The 16,067-nt window shown below is 50.5% G+C and overlaps 1 protein-coding gene and 1 long non-coding RNA gene across 5 annotated transcripts in view; both read right to left on the bottom strand.

Moving 5' to 3' along the window:
- TFR2 (transferrin receptor 2) overlaps positions 1–7,956 on the bottom strand; it is a 28,876-nt gene extending 20,920 nt beyond the window's left edge. The window contains exons 1-5 of one of the 4 annotated variants that reach the window (XM_081886787.1): positions 7,812–7,956; positions 4,215–4,314; positions 3,729–3,770; positions 3,326–3,385; positions 2,998–3,217 (exon numbers count right to left, since the gene is read on the bottom strand). In XM_081886787.1, the coding sequence (XP_081742913.1) occupies positions 2,998–3,217; positions 3,326–3,358 (253 nt within the window). In that variant the 5' untranslated portion in view covers positions 3,359–3,385; positions 3,729–3,770; positions 4,215–4,314; positions 7,812–7,956. The remainder of the gene's footprint in view (positions 1–2,997; positions 3,218–3,325; positions 3,386–3,728; positions 3,771–4,214; positions 4,315–7,811) is intronic. The other 3 variants (XM_081886788.1, XM_081886786.1, XM_081886789.1) reach the window with 3 other exon arrangements.
- Positions 1–12,125, bottom strand: part of LOC309355954 — a 33,769-nt gene extending 21,644 nt beyond the window's left edge. The window contains exon 1 of the long non-coding RNA XR_014162665.1: positions 12,080–12,125. This is a non-coding gene — a long non-coding RNA (uncharacterized lncRNA). The remainder of the gene's footprint in view (positions 1–12,079) is intronic.
- Positions 12,126–16,067: the final 3,942 nt, after the last annotated feature.

Here is a 16,067-nt window from a genome sequence, read left to right as displayed (position 1 = left end):
AGGACTCATCCACACGTACCTTTCTGTATCCAAGCGCTCCCCCCCCCCCCCGCTTTCCCCAGGAAAACCCACTCTTTAACTCTGACTCGGAACAAACAGCAATTCGGGTTTTCTGTGCATTGCTGTTTGCTCCATTGAGCTGTAAAGAACAGATTTCTGTGGGGAAAGTGGAAGGGGGGAAGCACTTGGACGGGGACCTGTGCCTAGAAATTCAGAGCAAAGGTAAATGTGGTTGACGCCCAGAAATGACTGCACCTGTTTCCCTTCAAAGTGCACCCAAGCCTGCAGTGCTTCATGTGGCTGTAAGTTCCATAGGTTAACCGTGCACCAAGCCTTCCTTCCCTTTGCCCTGACTTCTTCAGCCTCATCAGACAACCCCGCTATGAGAGAGTGAGAGAGCTCTTTCTCTAGGAATCCTGGATCAGGCCAAAGGGGACCAACCTAGTCCAGCACCCTGTTCTCACAGTGGCCGACCAGATGCCCCAGGGGGGAACCTGCAAGGAGGATATATGAATATGTGAAGAGACCTGTCCAATCAGGCCAGGACGTGGGCTTCTTGGCTCAGAAGGGAACAGAATGCCTATCTAATAGCTGAGTGCAAAGGGCTCAATGGCCAGGAGATGAGTCTGTGGGCAGGATTGGTACCTGGGTGGAGCTCAGGGCATGGAGGCCGCAATTGGGAGGAAGGCCATCTGGAGCCACTGCCAGGTAGAGAGGGATTTGTGGTGGGTGGGCAGAGCTACCCAACCATGGGTGGGGTCTATGGAGGAGTCAGAGGGAGAGAGACCACTTGGACCTTGGGGGAGAAGGAGCTGCATAGCCTTCCTGCCTTCACCTCCCCACACCCGGTGTGATGGCCTGGGAATCCGATTCAGAGGCTGAACCGGAGGAATCCCAGCCTGCACAGGAGTCCCCGCCTCCAGGGCCGGCTGAGCTGGGGCAGGGCCTTGATTCTGAAGCGCCTGCACCTGGGCCGGATCCTCAGGAGCAGGCACCAGGTGAATCCACTCCGGCTCCAGAGGTGGTTGAGGACTCAGTGCCTACAGGTGAGTCTCCCCCTGGGCCCAGTAACCCTTCAGCCTCTCCTGAACTGCAGAGGCTCAGGGCAGAGAGGCGGAGGGAACTGGTTTCTCCCAGGAGGAGTGCTCACCTTAAGGCCAGGAGAGGCGGGTCTCCTGGGGCCCGGGACCGCCCCTGGCCTCAGAGAAGATAAAGGCCAGTCAGCCCGGTCCCAGGTTGCGGGAGCAATGTCATTGAAGAGCTGTTTCGGCCAACATCCAGTCCTGTTTCCCCCAGAGTTCCTGTCCTTGCCCGGCTTCCCGCTGTGGACCCCGCTTCGCCCGAGGAGGACTTTCTGCCGGCCATCAACTCAGGTCCTGGACCTCGCCCCTGGACCAGCACACCCTCTTAGGAAGGGGTGTGTAGCTCAGCTGGTAGAGCGGCTGTTTGGCATGCAGAAGGTCCCAGCTGACAGGAAGTCCTCCCTCTGATTTCTTCCAGAGGTGCTGCCAGTCAATGTCTGGCTAGATGGCCCAGTGCAACGGTTCTCAACCTGTGGGTCCCCAGATGTTGTTGGACTACAACTCCCATCATCCCTGAGCTCTGGCCTTGCTAGCTAGGGGTGATGGGAGTTGTAGTTCAACAACATCTGGGGACCCACAGGTTGAGAAAGGCTGGCCCAGGGGGTCTGATGGGCAGCACATGGTTAATCTGTGGAACTCCCTCCCACAGGAGGCAGTGATGGCCAACGGCTAGAATAGCTCTCAAAGAGGATTAGACAAATTCACAGAAGTGGAGAGGCGGAGACCCCTGACTTCGTGACTCCTTGCTTCTTGACCCTCGACCCCTGACTTCGTGACTCCTTGCTTCTTGACCCTCGACCCCTGACTTCGTGACTCCCCGCTTCTTAACCCTCGGACTCCTGACTTCATGACTCCCTGTTTCTTGATCCCTGGACCCCTGACTTCCTGACTCCTTGCTTCTTGACCCTCGACCCCTGACTTCGTGACTCCCCGCTTCTTGATCCTCGGACTCCTGACTTCGGGGCTCCTTACTTCTTGATCCTCGGAACCCTGACTTCGTGACTCCTTGCTTCTTGATCCTCGGACCCCTGACTTTGTGACTCCTTCTTGATCCTCGGACCCCTGACTTCGTGACTCCCTGCTTCCTGACCCTCGGACCCTTGGCTTCCTGACTCCTGGCTTCTGGACCCCCGTTCCTGCTCCCACCCCGCCATCTTGCCCCCGGTCCTGACATCCCCAGCCAGGACTTTGATCGCCCGTGAACCGGACCATGACAACATCATAAGAGCCCTGACAGATCAGGCTAGTGGCCCCCAGAAGGCACCACAAGAAACCCATAAGCAGGACTCGAACACAAGAGCAACTCTTCTCTCTTACGGTTTCCAGCAACCGTTCAATCACATGGCTTCCCCCAAAGAATCCTGGGAACTGTAGTTTGTTAACAGTGCTGGGAACTGTACCCCTGTCTGGGGTAAAATTACAGTATTCCGGCTTCTTTGTGGAGACCATGTGCTTGAAATATATAAGGCAGCTTCCTTGTTGACTCTTCAGTGAAATACAGTGATACCTCGGGTTAAGAACTTAATTCGTTCCAGAGGTCCGATCTTAACCTGAAACTGTTCTTAACCTGAAGCACCACTTTAGTTAATGGGGCCTCCTGCTGCGCCGCCGGAGCACGATTTCTGTTCTCATCCTGAAGCCAAGTTCTTAACCCAAGGTACTATTTCTGGGTTAGCGGAGTCCGTAACCTGAAGCGTCTGTAACCCGAGGTACCACTGTATGAGAAGCTTGGCTCCCAGGGAGATGAACCTGCCCTTTTGTGTAAAGCACCCACAGATGGCACTATATAATTCCTAATATTTTGCTATTTATATTTATATAACAAATCCTTATGATCGCAATAGGGGCACAGAGCCTCTGCACAAGGGAAGCCCGGGCAGGGCTCAGCCCCGGGTCCAGATCCGATTCCTCTCACCCACAATGAAGACCAGGAGTCCCACGAGCACCAGGCAGACAAGGGCTTTCCAGCGATCCTTCCACAGGCACTGCGCCGTGTCTCCTGCCTTCTCGCCGCCCCGGGTGGCCCCGGGCCCCTCAGCCTCCACCACCTTCATCTGCAGTCCTTCAGGGTCTCTGTCGCCCTCGGGCATCTTGCGGTAGATGGAGTAGGATCGCCGAAGCAGCTTCTTGTTCCTCTGGCAAGGGGGTGAGGAGGAAGGAAATGGGGAGTCGGTAAAGAGGGGGAGTCAGGGCAGAGGCCACGGCCCTCAGACCCAGCCGGGTGGCCAATATCGCAGCCTTACCGCGTCCCGCAGCCGGGATCTCCAGAAATCCATGCCGTCCGGTTTTGCGCGGTTCCCGCCCTGCGGAGAGGCAGATGTTTGGCAGCTTCCAAGAACGTGAAACGAGATTTCCGCCAACCCCACCCGCCGCTTATCAGCATTATCACTGCCACCATGCCATCCATCCTTCCCTCCCAGAAACGTGGGGGGAGATGGGTGGTTTTGCAGACGTGACTAACCGATGGGGCCTTATTATCGGGGACGCTGCCTTGGGGACTCTTATCAGGCCCTGCACAGGCAGGCAGCCCACCCAGCTGGCCTGTCGTGCACGTACCACTTCCTCCGTTCTCGGGGCCAGGGTCAAATTTGCTTATTTCATTAGAACAGGAAGGCTGTAAGCGTCATGTAAAGAAAAAGAAGGTACCTTCTATCATATGTGGTGGACCTGTTCCAAAGTAAAGGACTTCTGGGAAAAAATTATAATGAATTTAAAAAAATGATGAAATATACATTTATTAAGAAACCAGAGGCCTTTCTCCTTGGGATAGTAGGTACTGAATTACCCAAAAAAGATGTGAAAGTACCGTATTTTTTGCTCTATAAGACTCACTTTTTCCTTCCTAAAAAGCAAGGGGAAATGTGTGTGCATCTTATGGAGCGAATGCAGGCTGCGCAGCTATCCCAGAAGCCAGAACAGCAAGAGGGATTGCTGCTTTTACTGTGCAGCGATCCCTCTTGCTGTTCTGGCTTCTGAGATTCAGATTTTTTTTTTCTTCTTGTTTTCCTCCTCCAAAAACTAGGTGTGTCTTGTGGTCTGGTGCGTCTTATAGAGCGAAAAATACGGTACTTTTGTATGCCACAACAGCTGCTAGGATTTTACTAGCCAGAAAATGGAAAACATAAGAATTACCAACGGTAGAAGAATGGCAGATGAAGATGATGGAATTTATGGAGCTGGCTGATCTCACCGGGAGAATCTGCGATCAGAAAGAAGAGGACTACCAAGAAGGCTGGAAGAAATTCAAAGAATATTTGAACAAATATTCTAATATTAAAGATATGTAACCACTTGAAAGAACCAACCAGGCCTAGGATTAAATTCTACTTAAATATATAAATAAGAAAATGTACCATAAGAAAGGTAAAGAAATTGGAATACGACTGTAATATTGTTTTAGGAAATAATGGTATTGGAAACTGCTACATTCAAATTGAGAGGAAATTCAGATGGAGGAGATTAGAGGAAGTCAAGCAAAATGTTTATGAAAATGAATTTTAATTAACTAACTGAGTTTCTTTTTTCCTGTTTATGTATTTTAAGCCTGTTATTTTTTTCTTCTTCTTTTTCACCTTTTTATTGTGTTGTTGTATATTTCTTTTTTCTTTTGTTTTATGTCTATTGATGAAAATTAAGAAATATTATTGGCAAAAAAAAGAAAGGAAGGAAGGAAGGCTGCAAGCATCAGACCCTGCGGTGTGGGAATCCCTTGCAGGCGACCGCAGGGCCTGGAGACAGGCAGCCGGGTTATGCAGCCACAGCAGTGACCGGAGGAGGAATGACCACTGGGAGGAGCGAAGGGAGAAGAGACAGCATGGGGCGTCTGCAGCAGCGCAGTTGGACGCCTTCATCTACCCCGACTGCAACAAGACATGTCTCTCCCGTATCAGTCTCTGCAACCACAGCAGGCTGGTACCTCGGGTTACATACACTTCAGGTTACATACGCTTCAGGTTACAGACTCCACTAACCCAGAAATAGTGCTTCAGGTTAAGAACTTTGCTTCAGGATGAGAACAGAAATCGTGCTGCTCCGGCGGTGCGGAAGCAGTGGGAGGCCCCATTAGCTAAAGTGGTGCTTCAGGTAATAATAATAATAATAATAATTATAATAATTATAATAATAATAATTTATTATTTGTACCCCGCCCATCTGGCTTGGCTTCCCCAGCCACTCTGGGCGGCTTCCAAAAAATATATTAAAATACTCTAATACTTCATACATTAAAAGCTTCCCTGAACAGGGCTGCCTTCAGATGTCTTCTAAAAGTCTGGTAGTTGTTGTTCTCTTTGACATCTGGTGGGAGGGCGTTCCACAGGGCGGGAGCCACCACCGAGAAGGCCCTCTGCCTGGTTCCCTGTAACTTGGCTTCTCACAGTGAGGGAACCGCCAGAAGGCCCTCGGGAGATGGACCTTGGTGTCCGGGCAGAACAATGGGGGTGGAGACGCTCCTTCAGGTCTACTGGGCCTTTGAGGCCATTTAGGGCTTTCAAGGTCAGCACCAATACTTTGAATTGTGCTCGGAAACGTACTGGTTAAGAACAGTTTCAGGTTAAGTGCGGACCTCCGGAACGAATTAAGTACTTAACCTGAGGTACCACTGTATAACCTTTCAACAGTTTGACTTTACCCCCAAAGGAGCGCTTCTTCATTGTCAGACAGACAGATGCCAGCAACACTCACACACATATACATCTATTGATGAGGGATGCTCCATCCAGCTCAATACCACCTACACTGACTGGCAGGGTTTCAGGCAGGGGGTGTCCCCCCCCAAGTCCTACCTAGAGATACCATTGGAAATTGAACATGGGACCTTACGCATGCAAGGCTCTGTTGCTGAGCAGTGGTTCTTTCCTTAAAACAAACCCAAGATTCTAGTCCTCACTGAACAACGGGAGCTGCCTTTGGTCCACCGAGCTCAATATTGTCTACACTGAGTGGCAGCAGCGATACCTCTACGTATCAGACTGGCTATCTCTCCCAGTCCTTCCTGGAGATGCCGTCAGGGGTTGAACCTGAAACCTTCTGCATGCCAAGCGGGTGCTCTCTGCCTCTGAACTACAGCCATATTCTCCACTATACCTGCTTCTGGCTGCCCCTAACACGCCCCCCCCCATAGTCATCTCTTCCAGAATGACCTTCCCTGGAGGAAGGGAAATGGAAGAACAGGCGCAATGAGAAGAGAAGAAAGTTTATTTTGCTTATTTTTCTATTTGTATCCCACTTTTCCCTCCAAGGATCTCAAGGTGGTGTACAGAGCTCTCTGCCACCCACAGCCATCTAAAAACCCCAAATCACAGAGTGTTTCATGGCTGAGTGGGAGGATTTGAACCCTGGTCTCTTTGGTCCCAGTCCAGTGCTGTAGCCACTACACCAGCCTGCCTCTCTCTTTGGGGCAGCCCCCGGCTTCTCTGGGGCTAGCATTCTCCTCCAATGAATGCACTCTTTCTCTCTCACACACACACACAAAGAGCAGGTTAAATATTAGCTCCTGTGTGTGGTGAGTCAGGAATTCAGCTCCGTAGCCTCAAATATATATATTCACTCCTCCTCCCGGTAAAACTCAAGAGTCCTGGATCTTGGCCTTGCCAACTGAACCCCATAAATCCTATTTCCTTTTGGGGGGACCCAGGAATCCTGATATTTAAGGCACCTTTAACCAGCTGGGACCTGCTCCCAATCAGGCAGGAAGTTCAGGAGTTCTGGATCTGAGTCCCCCAGAAATCACCCCTTATTTGGGGGGAGAGGGGTCCCCAGTTTTTACACCATGACCTTCCAGACTCTGCCTCTGGTGTTTCCTGGGCTTTGAGGCTCTCTCCTTGCGGGGCCTGCCCACCTCCTGCATCCTGATTTCACAAAGCTGGAGGTAAAAGTTATCTTATGAATAAAAAATAAAAACCCTTCCTTTGCCGGCTCAAAGTGGTTTTTATTTCCCCTCGCACCAGGATCCCCACATCCCAACACAAAGGCCATTCCAGAAGTTGTAGGTGAAGTCTGGTCGGACAGGAATTAGATCAGCTGGTGGGACCTGTAGCCTAAAACAGCAAGAGACAGTGTGGTGCAGTGGTTAGACCATGGGTAGGCAAACTAAGATCCGGGGGCTGGATCCGGCCCAATCGCCTTCTCATTCCGGCCTGTGGACAGTCAGCGTGTTTTTACATGAGTAGAATGTGCCCTTTTATTTAAAATGCATCTCTTGGTTATTTGTGGGGCGTAGAAATTCGTTTATTTCCCCCAAAAAAGTATAGTCCGGCCCCCCACAAGGTCTGAGGGACAGTGGACCGGCCCCCTGCTGAAAAAGTTTGCTGACCCCTGGGTTAGACTTCTGAACTAGGACCTGGGAAAGAGCAGGGTTCAAATCCCACCACTCGACGATGAAACACACTGAGAGACCTTGGGGGCCAGTCACCGTCTCGCCCAGCCTAGCCTACTTCGTGGGACCGTTGTGAGGATTAAATGGTAAGAAGGAGAACCTTGAGCTCCTTGGAGGAAAAGGTGGGGTACAGACAGATAGACATATGGGGGCACCAGGTTGGGGAAGGCGAGAGAGACTGGGTGTGAGGCATGCCCAAGCGATCCCCTGACGTGGCACTCACTTGAGATCCCAACCTTTAACCCTAAGCCCGTCCCCTGAAACAAACAGACCAGAAGAACCCCTCCGCCGCTCACTCCCTTCCATGCCCAAAGCCCCTTCCCCTCCATCCATCCGTCACCCCAAAGACTCACTGGTTCTTGGGGAGGCCTGGCTTTGTGGAGACGTTTTGGGTCTCCTGTCGAACTCAGCGCCTGCCCCTCTTTTGCTCCCTTGCTGAGTTGCTCCTCCTCCCTCCGTCCCTCGTGGGCCAAACCTCCAGGTCACTCAACCCAGCCCCAGAGAGGAGAGTCTGACCTCCCTCTAGCCAGGGGTGGGGTGGAGGCAGAGAGGGTGTGAGTGTGCTTGTGTACATGTGCCGGGGTGTGCCCACGCAGCCCCACCTCCCTGACCCCCCTCCCCATTTTTGCCTTTTGCAGATTTGCCTTTAATAATAATAACAATTTTCCCAGTATGGTCCAGTGAGAGCTGGACCATAAAGAAGGCTGATCGTCGAAGAATGGATTCTTTTGAATTATGGCGCTGGAGGAGACTCTGGAGAGTCCCATGGACTGCAAGAAGATCCAACCTCTCCATTCTGAAGGAAATCAGCCCTGAGTGCTCACTGGAAGGACAGATCCTGAAGCTGAGGCTCCAAGACTTTGGCCACCTCATGAGAAGAGAAGACTCCCTGGAAAAGACCCTGATTTTGGGAAAGATGGAGGGCAGAAGGAGAAGGGGATGAGAGAGGAAGAGATGGTGGGACAGTGTTCTCAAAGCTACCAGCATGAGTTTGACCAAACTGCGGGAGGCAGTGGAAGACAGGAGGGCCTGGCGTGATCTGGTCCAGGGGGTCATGGAGAGGCGGACACAACTAAACGACTCAACAACAACGTAATAATAATAATAATAATAATAATAATAATAATAATAATAATAATAATTTATACCCCGTCCTCCCAGGCCAGAGCCGGGCTCAGGGCAGCTAACACCAATAAAATCACAGTAAAAACATAATAGGGGAAGGGGGGGGGGGAAACCAATTTAAAATACAGATTAAAATGCAATTTAAAATGCAGCCTCATTTTAAAATAGCCGATAAATCAAGACCATATGGGGAGGGAAACATAAGGGTCAGACTGAGTCCAAACCAAAGGCCAGGTGGAACAGCTCCATCTTGCAGGCCCTGCGGAAAGATGTCAAGTCCCGCAGGGCCCTAGTCTCTTGGGACAGAGCGTTCCACCAAGTCGGGGCCAGCACTGAAAAGGCCCTGGCCCTAGTTGAGACCAACCTAACCACCTTGCGACTTGGGACCTGCAAAATGTTGTCATTTGTGGACCTTAAGGTCCTCCGTGGGGCGTACCAGGAGAGGCAGTCCTGTAGGTACGTGGGTCCTAGGCCGTGGGTCCTTTATTAACGTTTAATGACACGAATAAAGGCCGCGTTAAGAAGCAAGCGACTAAATCAAATATTGGCATGTCGGAACCACGTCGCACAGCTAATGATGCTGATGAGTGTTGGGTGGATAAAAGAAAGTCCCTCTTCACGCAGATCACAGTGTTAACCTGTGGAACTCGCTCCCTCAGGAGGCAGTGATGACCACCAAGTTGGCTGGCTTCAGAGGAGGACTGGACATATTCCTAGAGGGAAATAAGGCTGTCGATGGCTGCTAGCCACAAAGGCTCTACTCTGACCTCCAGAGCTGAAGGCAACAAGGCTTCTGAACGCCCATTGCTGGAAACAACAGGGAGAGTTGCTCTTTTGCTCAGATCCTGCTTGCAGCTTTCCCATAATGGGCACCTGGCTGGAAACTGTGAGAACAGGATTCAGGCTTAGACGGGCCATTGGCCTGATCCAGCCAGGCTCTTATCTTTAAAGATACAAGATGCATTCCTAGCATGAGAGTGTGAGCGAGGGATTTGAACAAGAATAGCAAACACTGGTTGTGCGACGTTTTTGAAAAGGCAATGTTTTATAGCTGTGGCTCTGGAAAGGGTTTCTATGGAACCAGTCGTAGGCTTGGTGGGGAGCCAAAAGGACCATCTGGTCCAAACCCCTGCAGATCAGGGATACTGTGCGCTGAGTGATACTTTCATGTGTTGACCACACTGAGCCAGATTATGGGCCCCTGGTCTGAGTCGGTATAAACCAACTTCCTAGGCTCCAAAGTGAAAAGGATCTAGTGAAAGTCCAAGTAAAGGGTAAAGGGACCCCTGACCATTAGGTCCAGTCGTGACCGACTCTGGGGTTGCGGCGCTCATCTCGCTTTACTGGCCAAGAGAGCCGGCGTACAGCTTCCGGGTCATGTGGCCAGCATGACTAAGCTGCTTCTGGCGAACCAGAGCAGCGCACGGAAACGTCATTTACCTTCCCGCCGGAGCGGTACCTATTTATCTACTTGCACTTTGACGTGCTTTTGAACTGCTAGGTGGGCAGGAGCTGGGACCGAACAACAGGAACTCACCCCGTCGTGGGATTCAAACCGCTGACCTTCTGATCGGCAAGTCCTAGGCTCTGTGGTTTAACCCACAGTGCCACCCGCATCCCGTCTATGTCATAGTATCACTCTATTCTGCCTTGGTCAGACCACCCCTGGAGTGCTGTGTCCAGTTCTGGGCACCACAATACTGTATAAGATGGATATTGACAAGCTGGAGTGTGGGCAGACGAGGGTGACCAAGATGACCAAGGGTCTGGGAACCAAGCTGTATGAAGAATGGTTGAGGGAACTGGTTATGTTTAGCCTGGTAAAAAGGAGACTGGGAGGAGATATGTTAGCATCTTCAAATATATATAAAGGGCTGTCCCGTGGAAGATGGAGCAAGCTAGTTTTCTTGTTTTCCCCTCCCACCAGGGAAGAAGGGGTGAGTGAAGTTCAGCACTGGGAATAACACAGGGAATCAAATCAATATTATCCAACGGCTGAACTGGGAATCAAAAGCTGCCGCTGGGGGAGGGGAAGGGGTCCACTCTGAATTAGGCTGGGTGGGTGTGGAGTCCAGGGGACTCCAGAATAAGGTTACCAGATTTTTTTCAATGAATCCGGGGACACTTTTCAACTTTGATAGGATTTTGTCAGGGGACTGATTTGTAAATCCGGGGACTGTCCCCAGGAAACGGGGACATCTGGTAACCTTACCCCAGAAGCCAGCCCCCACCATTCCCTTCCCAGGGGCGGGAGACCAGCACCGTCTCCTATTCTCCAGCAGACAACATTATGGAGAGGCTGCCGAACAGGGTGCGGATCCAGCCTCCAAGCAGCTCACAGCAGTGCACGATACATTCCTCTGCGGCCCTTATGGATCCTGCCACCCAAGACCCGCCTTGCCTTATGGGTGGGCCAGCCCTGTTCCAACTCTACATTTCTATGGCTTTGTGAATTCAGAGTAAATGCAGCCGATTTTGGAAAGAGCAGAATCTTGTAAGCGGAGAGGGCGAGAGTTGGATGGTGATTAGGTTTGGGGTGTTGTGACAGTGTTCCTATTTTCACCAGTGTTGTGTTGCAGAATAGGCAGGTAAGCGGGGGAGGCGTTCCCCAGCCCAGTGGCCTCCAGACTACACCTGCCGTCAGTCCCAGGACAATACGCCTGTGCTGGTTGGGACTGATGTGATTTGTTGTCCAAAACATCCTGAGATCACTAGGTTTGGATTTGCTGTAGTAAGGACTTTGCAATGTGCATTTATGTTAATTCCTCATCTGCCCTGAAGGGGGCAGAGCAGCACCCAGCTAAGACAACCATCTTCATTCAAGGCACATCAGCACACATTAATGCTTTCTAAGAAACTATAAAGGAAGGAGGCCAGATTGCGCAAGGCAAAGAGGAAGGGGGAGGCAGGAGGTGTGAATGGCTGTGTGTCAATTTGGACTCTTCCTGTGGTTTATTACTGTAGATCATGGCACGAGTAAAATAAGGTTGGCTTAACACGACAACAGACCCTCCATTATTAACTTTCTCAAGGAACCAATATAGGTACACTTCTGTCTAAGGACAGGTATATGTCATTTTTTGGCTGGCTCTTAATGTGGGGTTTGTGGCAAAATTCTCACACTCGCTTTCTGCAGGGTTTTGAGAATGGTTGGGGGTTCTTCCACTCTTTAGATCAAGGGGTGTGTGTGTGTGTGTGTGTGTGTGTGTGTGTGTGTTAGGATTTGCTGGCTGCTTAAACTGTAATTTTGCTGCCCGAAGTAGCATTTATATATTCTGTCACTTTCGTTTCACATAATAAACCAAGCTTTCTTTATTCCTTCTCTGTGAAAACGTCTTGTGGGTGTAAGGTTAGGGGTCAACACATGTCCATAAGGGTAACACACGTGGTAACTCTGACCGAAGTTCCCAAATCATACACTCATGTGTATGAATTCACGTATGGGCACGCTTGTGGGATCAGATACATACCGTATTTTTTGCTCTATAAGACTCACCTTTTCCCTCCTAAAAAGTAAGGGGAAATGTGTGTGCGTCTTATGGAGCGAGATTCAGAATAATTTTTTTCTTGTTTTCCTCTTCCAAAAACTAGGTGCGTCTTGTGGTCTGGTGCGTCTTATAGAGCGAAAAATACGGTACTTGTGACAGAGGGGTGAGCACACACACCCTCACCCTCCTGCCATGCTATCGCAGAAGGGTAACATGCGTCACTGTGGCTCAGTTTCATGGGCCCCTCTGGAAACATGGCAGGTCCCAGGGGAGCTCTTGGGTGTGAGACGTTTTGCCAAAGTCCCTGTTCCCAAAACACCTTTTCCCAACCCCAAGAACATAAGAAGAGGCTGCTGGATCAGACCAGTGGTCCATCTGGGCCTGTGTACTGGTCTCACAGTGGCTGACCAGATGCCCCAGTAGGAAACCAGAGGCCACCAGATTGGGGAAATCTGATTTAGGGCATATTTATGATTTTATGTATATGTTTCATACAATTAATATGCTTTCTTGATTATAAAAAACCAAACAAACTCAGGAGCAATTTTCAAGAAGAATAAAGGTAAAGGTAAAGGGACCCCTGACCATTAGGTCCAGTTGTGACCAACTCTGGGGTTGCGGCGCTCATCTTGCTTTACTGGCCAAGGGAGCCGGCGTACAGCTTCCGGGTCAGGTGGCCAGCATGACTAGGCCACTTCTGGAAAACCAGAGCAGCGCACGGAAACGCCGTTTACCTTCCCGCCGGTGTGGTACCTATTTATCTACTTGCACTTGACGTGCTTTCGAATTGCTAGGTTGGCAGGAGTTCAAGAAGAATACTCGCACGTATATGCACGCGTTCACATATTCACGTATGGTGGTTAAAAGGTTCCTCTGTTTGCGCCTGACCTAGAAAGTGGTGGGTGCAGAACAGGAAACATGAATTCGCCTAGGAAGAGGTTTGCAGCGCTTGGAACTTTTTGACTGAGAGGAAAAGACAAGGCTGCATGATAGGAGTCTATAAAATGATGCACAGCATGGAAAACGCTGGATCTCGTGGGCGTCCAATGAAGCCAAACATTGGGAGGTTCAGGACAGATAAAAGAAAGTTCTTATTCACACAGCACATACGTTAAACTAAAGTTACAGGCAGGTAGCTGTGTTGGTCTGCCATAGTCAAAACAATGGTTTTAGGTTTGGTAGGTAAAGGTAAAACCATGGTTTTAGGTTTGGTAGGTAAAGGTAAAGGGACCCCTGACCATTAGGTCCAGTCGTGGCCGACTCTGGGGTTGCGGCACTCATCTCCCTTTACTGGACAAGGGAGCCGGCGTCATGTGGCCAGCATGACTAAGCCGCTTCTGGCAAACCAGATCAGCGCACGGAAATGCCATTTACCTTCCCGCCAGAGTGGTACCTATTGATCTACTTGCACTTTGACGTGCTTTCGAACTGCTAGGTTGGCAGGAGCAGGGACTGAGCAACGGGAGCTCACCACATCACGGGGGATTCAAACCGTTGACCTTCTGATTGGCAAGCCCTAGGCTCTGTGGTTTAACCCACAGCGCCACCCGCATCCCTTAAGTTTGGTAATAAGTTGCAATTCAGCAACTTCTCTTTCCAGTCTATTTCTGAAATTCTTTTGTAAGAAGACAGTGACTTTGAGATCTTGTATAGAAAGTCCTGGGAGACTGAAGTGTTCTCCTACTGGTTTCTCTTGTAGTTCCTGATATGGAGGCAGTGGTGGCCACCAAACTTTCAAGATAGGACAAACTACTGGAGAAGAGGGCCTTCAATGGTGAATACCCAGCATGGCTCAGGCAACAATGCCTCCAGATGCTATTTGCTGGAAGCCGCAGGAGGGGAGAAGGCTCTTGTTCAACGCTGGAAACAGCGCTGTCAGATTTGCTACGCAGTTGCCGGAGCTGATGCAAGACCTGGCTGGTTTCTGACAGGGAGCAGTGTGCCAGGCAGGATCCCAGAATAGGCTGGCAAACGCTGCGCGCCCCCTAGCGCTGCCCCAATGAGGGCACTGGGGTCAGAGAAGCTGTTTGCATTGCACAAGAAGCAGGAAGAGATAAGGAACTACCAGGGCTAAGCTGTCAGACTTTGCGGCATCCAGGAAGGCGTGGCCAAAGAAGGGCACGCCCCCTCGGGCTGGTAAGCCCAACCCTCTTTTAACTCTTCACTCCCTCCCACTCCATCTCTGGGTATATATTGACAGCCTAGATAAATAGGGACCGCTTACTAGCGGGAAGGTAAGCGGCGTTCCGTGTGCTGCGCTGGCTCGCCAGATGCAGCTTTGTCACGCTGGCCACGTGACCCGGAAGTGTCTCCGGACAGCGCTGGCTCCCGGCCTATAGAGTGAGATGAGCGCACAACCCTAGAGTCTGTCAAGACTGGCCCGTACGGGCAGGGGTACCTTTACCTTTACCTTTATATCACTTGTTATATCTCCCAAGTCTGGAGAGGGAGCTGCTCAGAGACCAAAAGTGGTTGTTGTTTAAAAGAGGTTAATTTGAACCTAGGTTTATCACAGGCAAAGTGATCTCTGTTTATTTCATCGAGCCGAGTCAGGTTGGTGTATGCCAGCCTTCGAGCTCCACAGAACTCTTCATCCAGGGGCAATGTTGACAAAGAGTTCTGTGAAAGTCAAAAGACTGCAGGGTGCTCCACTGATCTAAGCCAGCCCAAGTTGTGTTTTCTTAAGATAAGGGGAGGATTTAAGGAAGGGAATTTCAAAGACAGAACTGAAGTCAGGTCTGAAACATTCTGGTCAGCTGGACAGAATGCCTGGCTTTCATAGGATTGTAGAGTTCGAAGGGACCACCAAGGGCCATCTAGTCCAACCCCCTGCAGTACAGAGATCACAGCTAAATCATATCTTTGAGCCATTTAATTCTGTCTTCCCCAACCGGGTGCCCTCCATATGTTTTAGACTACAACTCCTACAAGCTCCAAGCCAGCATAGCCATATTATTCCACAACTGGGGACAACTGCTGAGAAGGCCCTGTTTTCGTACCGCCACTGCCTGTTAGATTTTATTTATTTTACGTAGGCCATCTTCCAGCGCGAGGCCCTCCCAGGGCAGCTCAGATCTAAGGAGTAATTTCAACAGAATGCAGTCAATATCACTGCATTTCAAAAGTCGGCACTATAACTCAAATAGGATGAATTTAGAGACCAGAAAATTCCTAGATGTTTGTAGGTGGGCAGTGGTTAGTCAGCTCCGATTCCTGCATTGCAGAAAGTTGGGACTGCCTGGCCCTTAGAGTCCTCCAGAATTCTGTTATTCTACTGGTAAGAGAAAGGAACTCTGTGCATGCTTAGAAACCCTTGGCTGTTGCTGCAGCTAGCATAGAGAGCTCCTCTGAGCACCAGCAAGGCCTGCTTTAGGTGGAGGCAGGGACTTCCCACCAGGCCTGGCTGCTCCAGAATTCTGTGTGCAATTTCCCAGATCCATCTCCTTGCAGCGCCCCTGCCGGGATGTGTATGTGTGTTATCCCTGACACATGATAACCCACCTTCCCATTTTCCTAGATTTCCAGGAGGTGTTCTCAGAAGTCACGTGACTGACAATGTCTCAGGGCTTGCTGGCGCAAGCCGCATTTCTGGGTCCTGAATGTGGAGCAGGACGTACAGGCTGGAATTCCTGCTGTGCAATTTATTTTACACCCTGGGCTGTGACCCCAGCACTGTGAGAGCCACAATGTGGTGCAGTGGTTAGAGTATCGGTCAGGAAGCTCACTGGATGGCCCTAGGCCAGTCACTGCCCCTCTCAGCCTACCTCACAGGACTGTTGTGGGAATTAAATGTGCCAGTCCTCTTCTGAAGCCATCCAAGTTGGTTGCCATCACAGACTCCTGTGGGAGGGAGTTCCATAGTTTAGCTCTGCGCTGCACGAAGAAGGACTTCCTTTTCAGTGGCCTGAATCTTCTACACATACACACAGAAGATTGAAGTTAAACTGCGTGAACATTTTGCGAACCTCAGCTCCCTGAGAATGCATATGCAATGCG

The sequence above is a fragment of the Podarcis melisellensis genome (genome assembly GCF_964234715.1).
Source record: "Podarcis melisellensis genome assembly, chromosome: 13".
In the NCBI taxonomy this organism is placed as follows: Eukaryota; Metazoa; Chordata; class Lepidosauria; order Squamata; family Lacertidae; genus Podarcis; species Podarcis melisellensis.
This window is presented reverse-complemented; position numbering and strand designations above follow the sequence as displayed.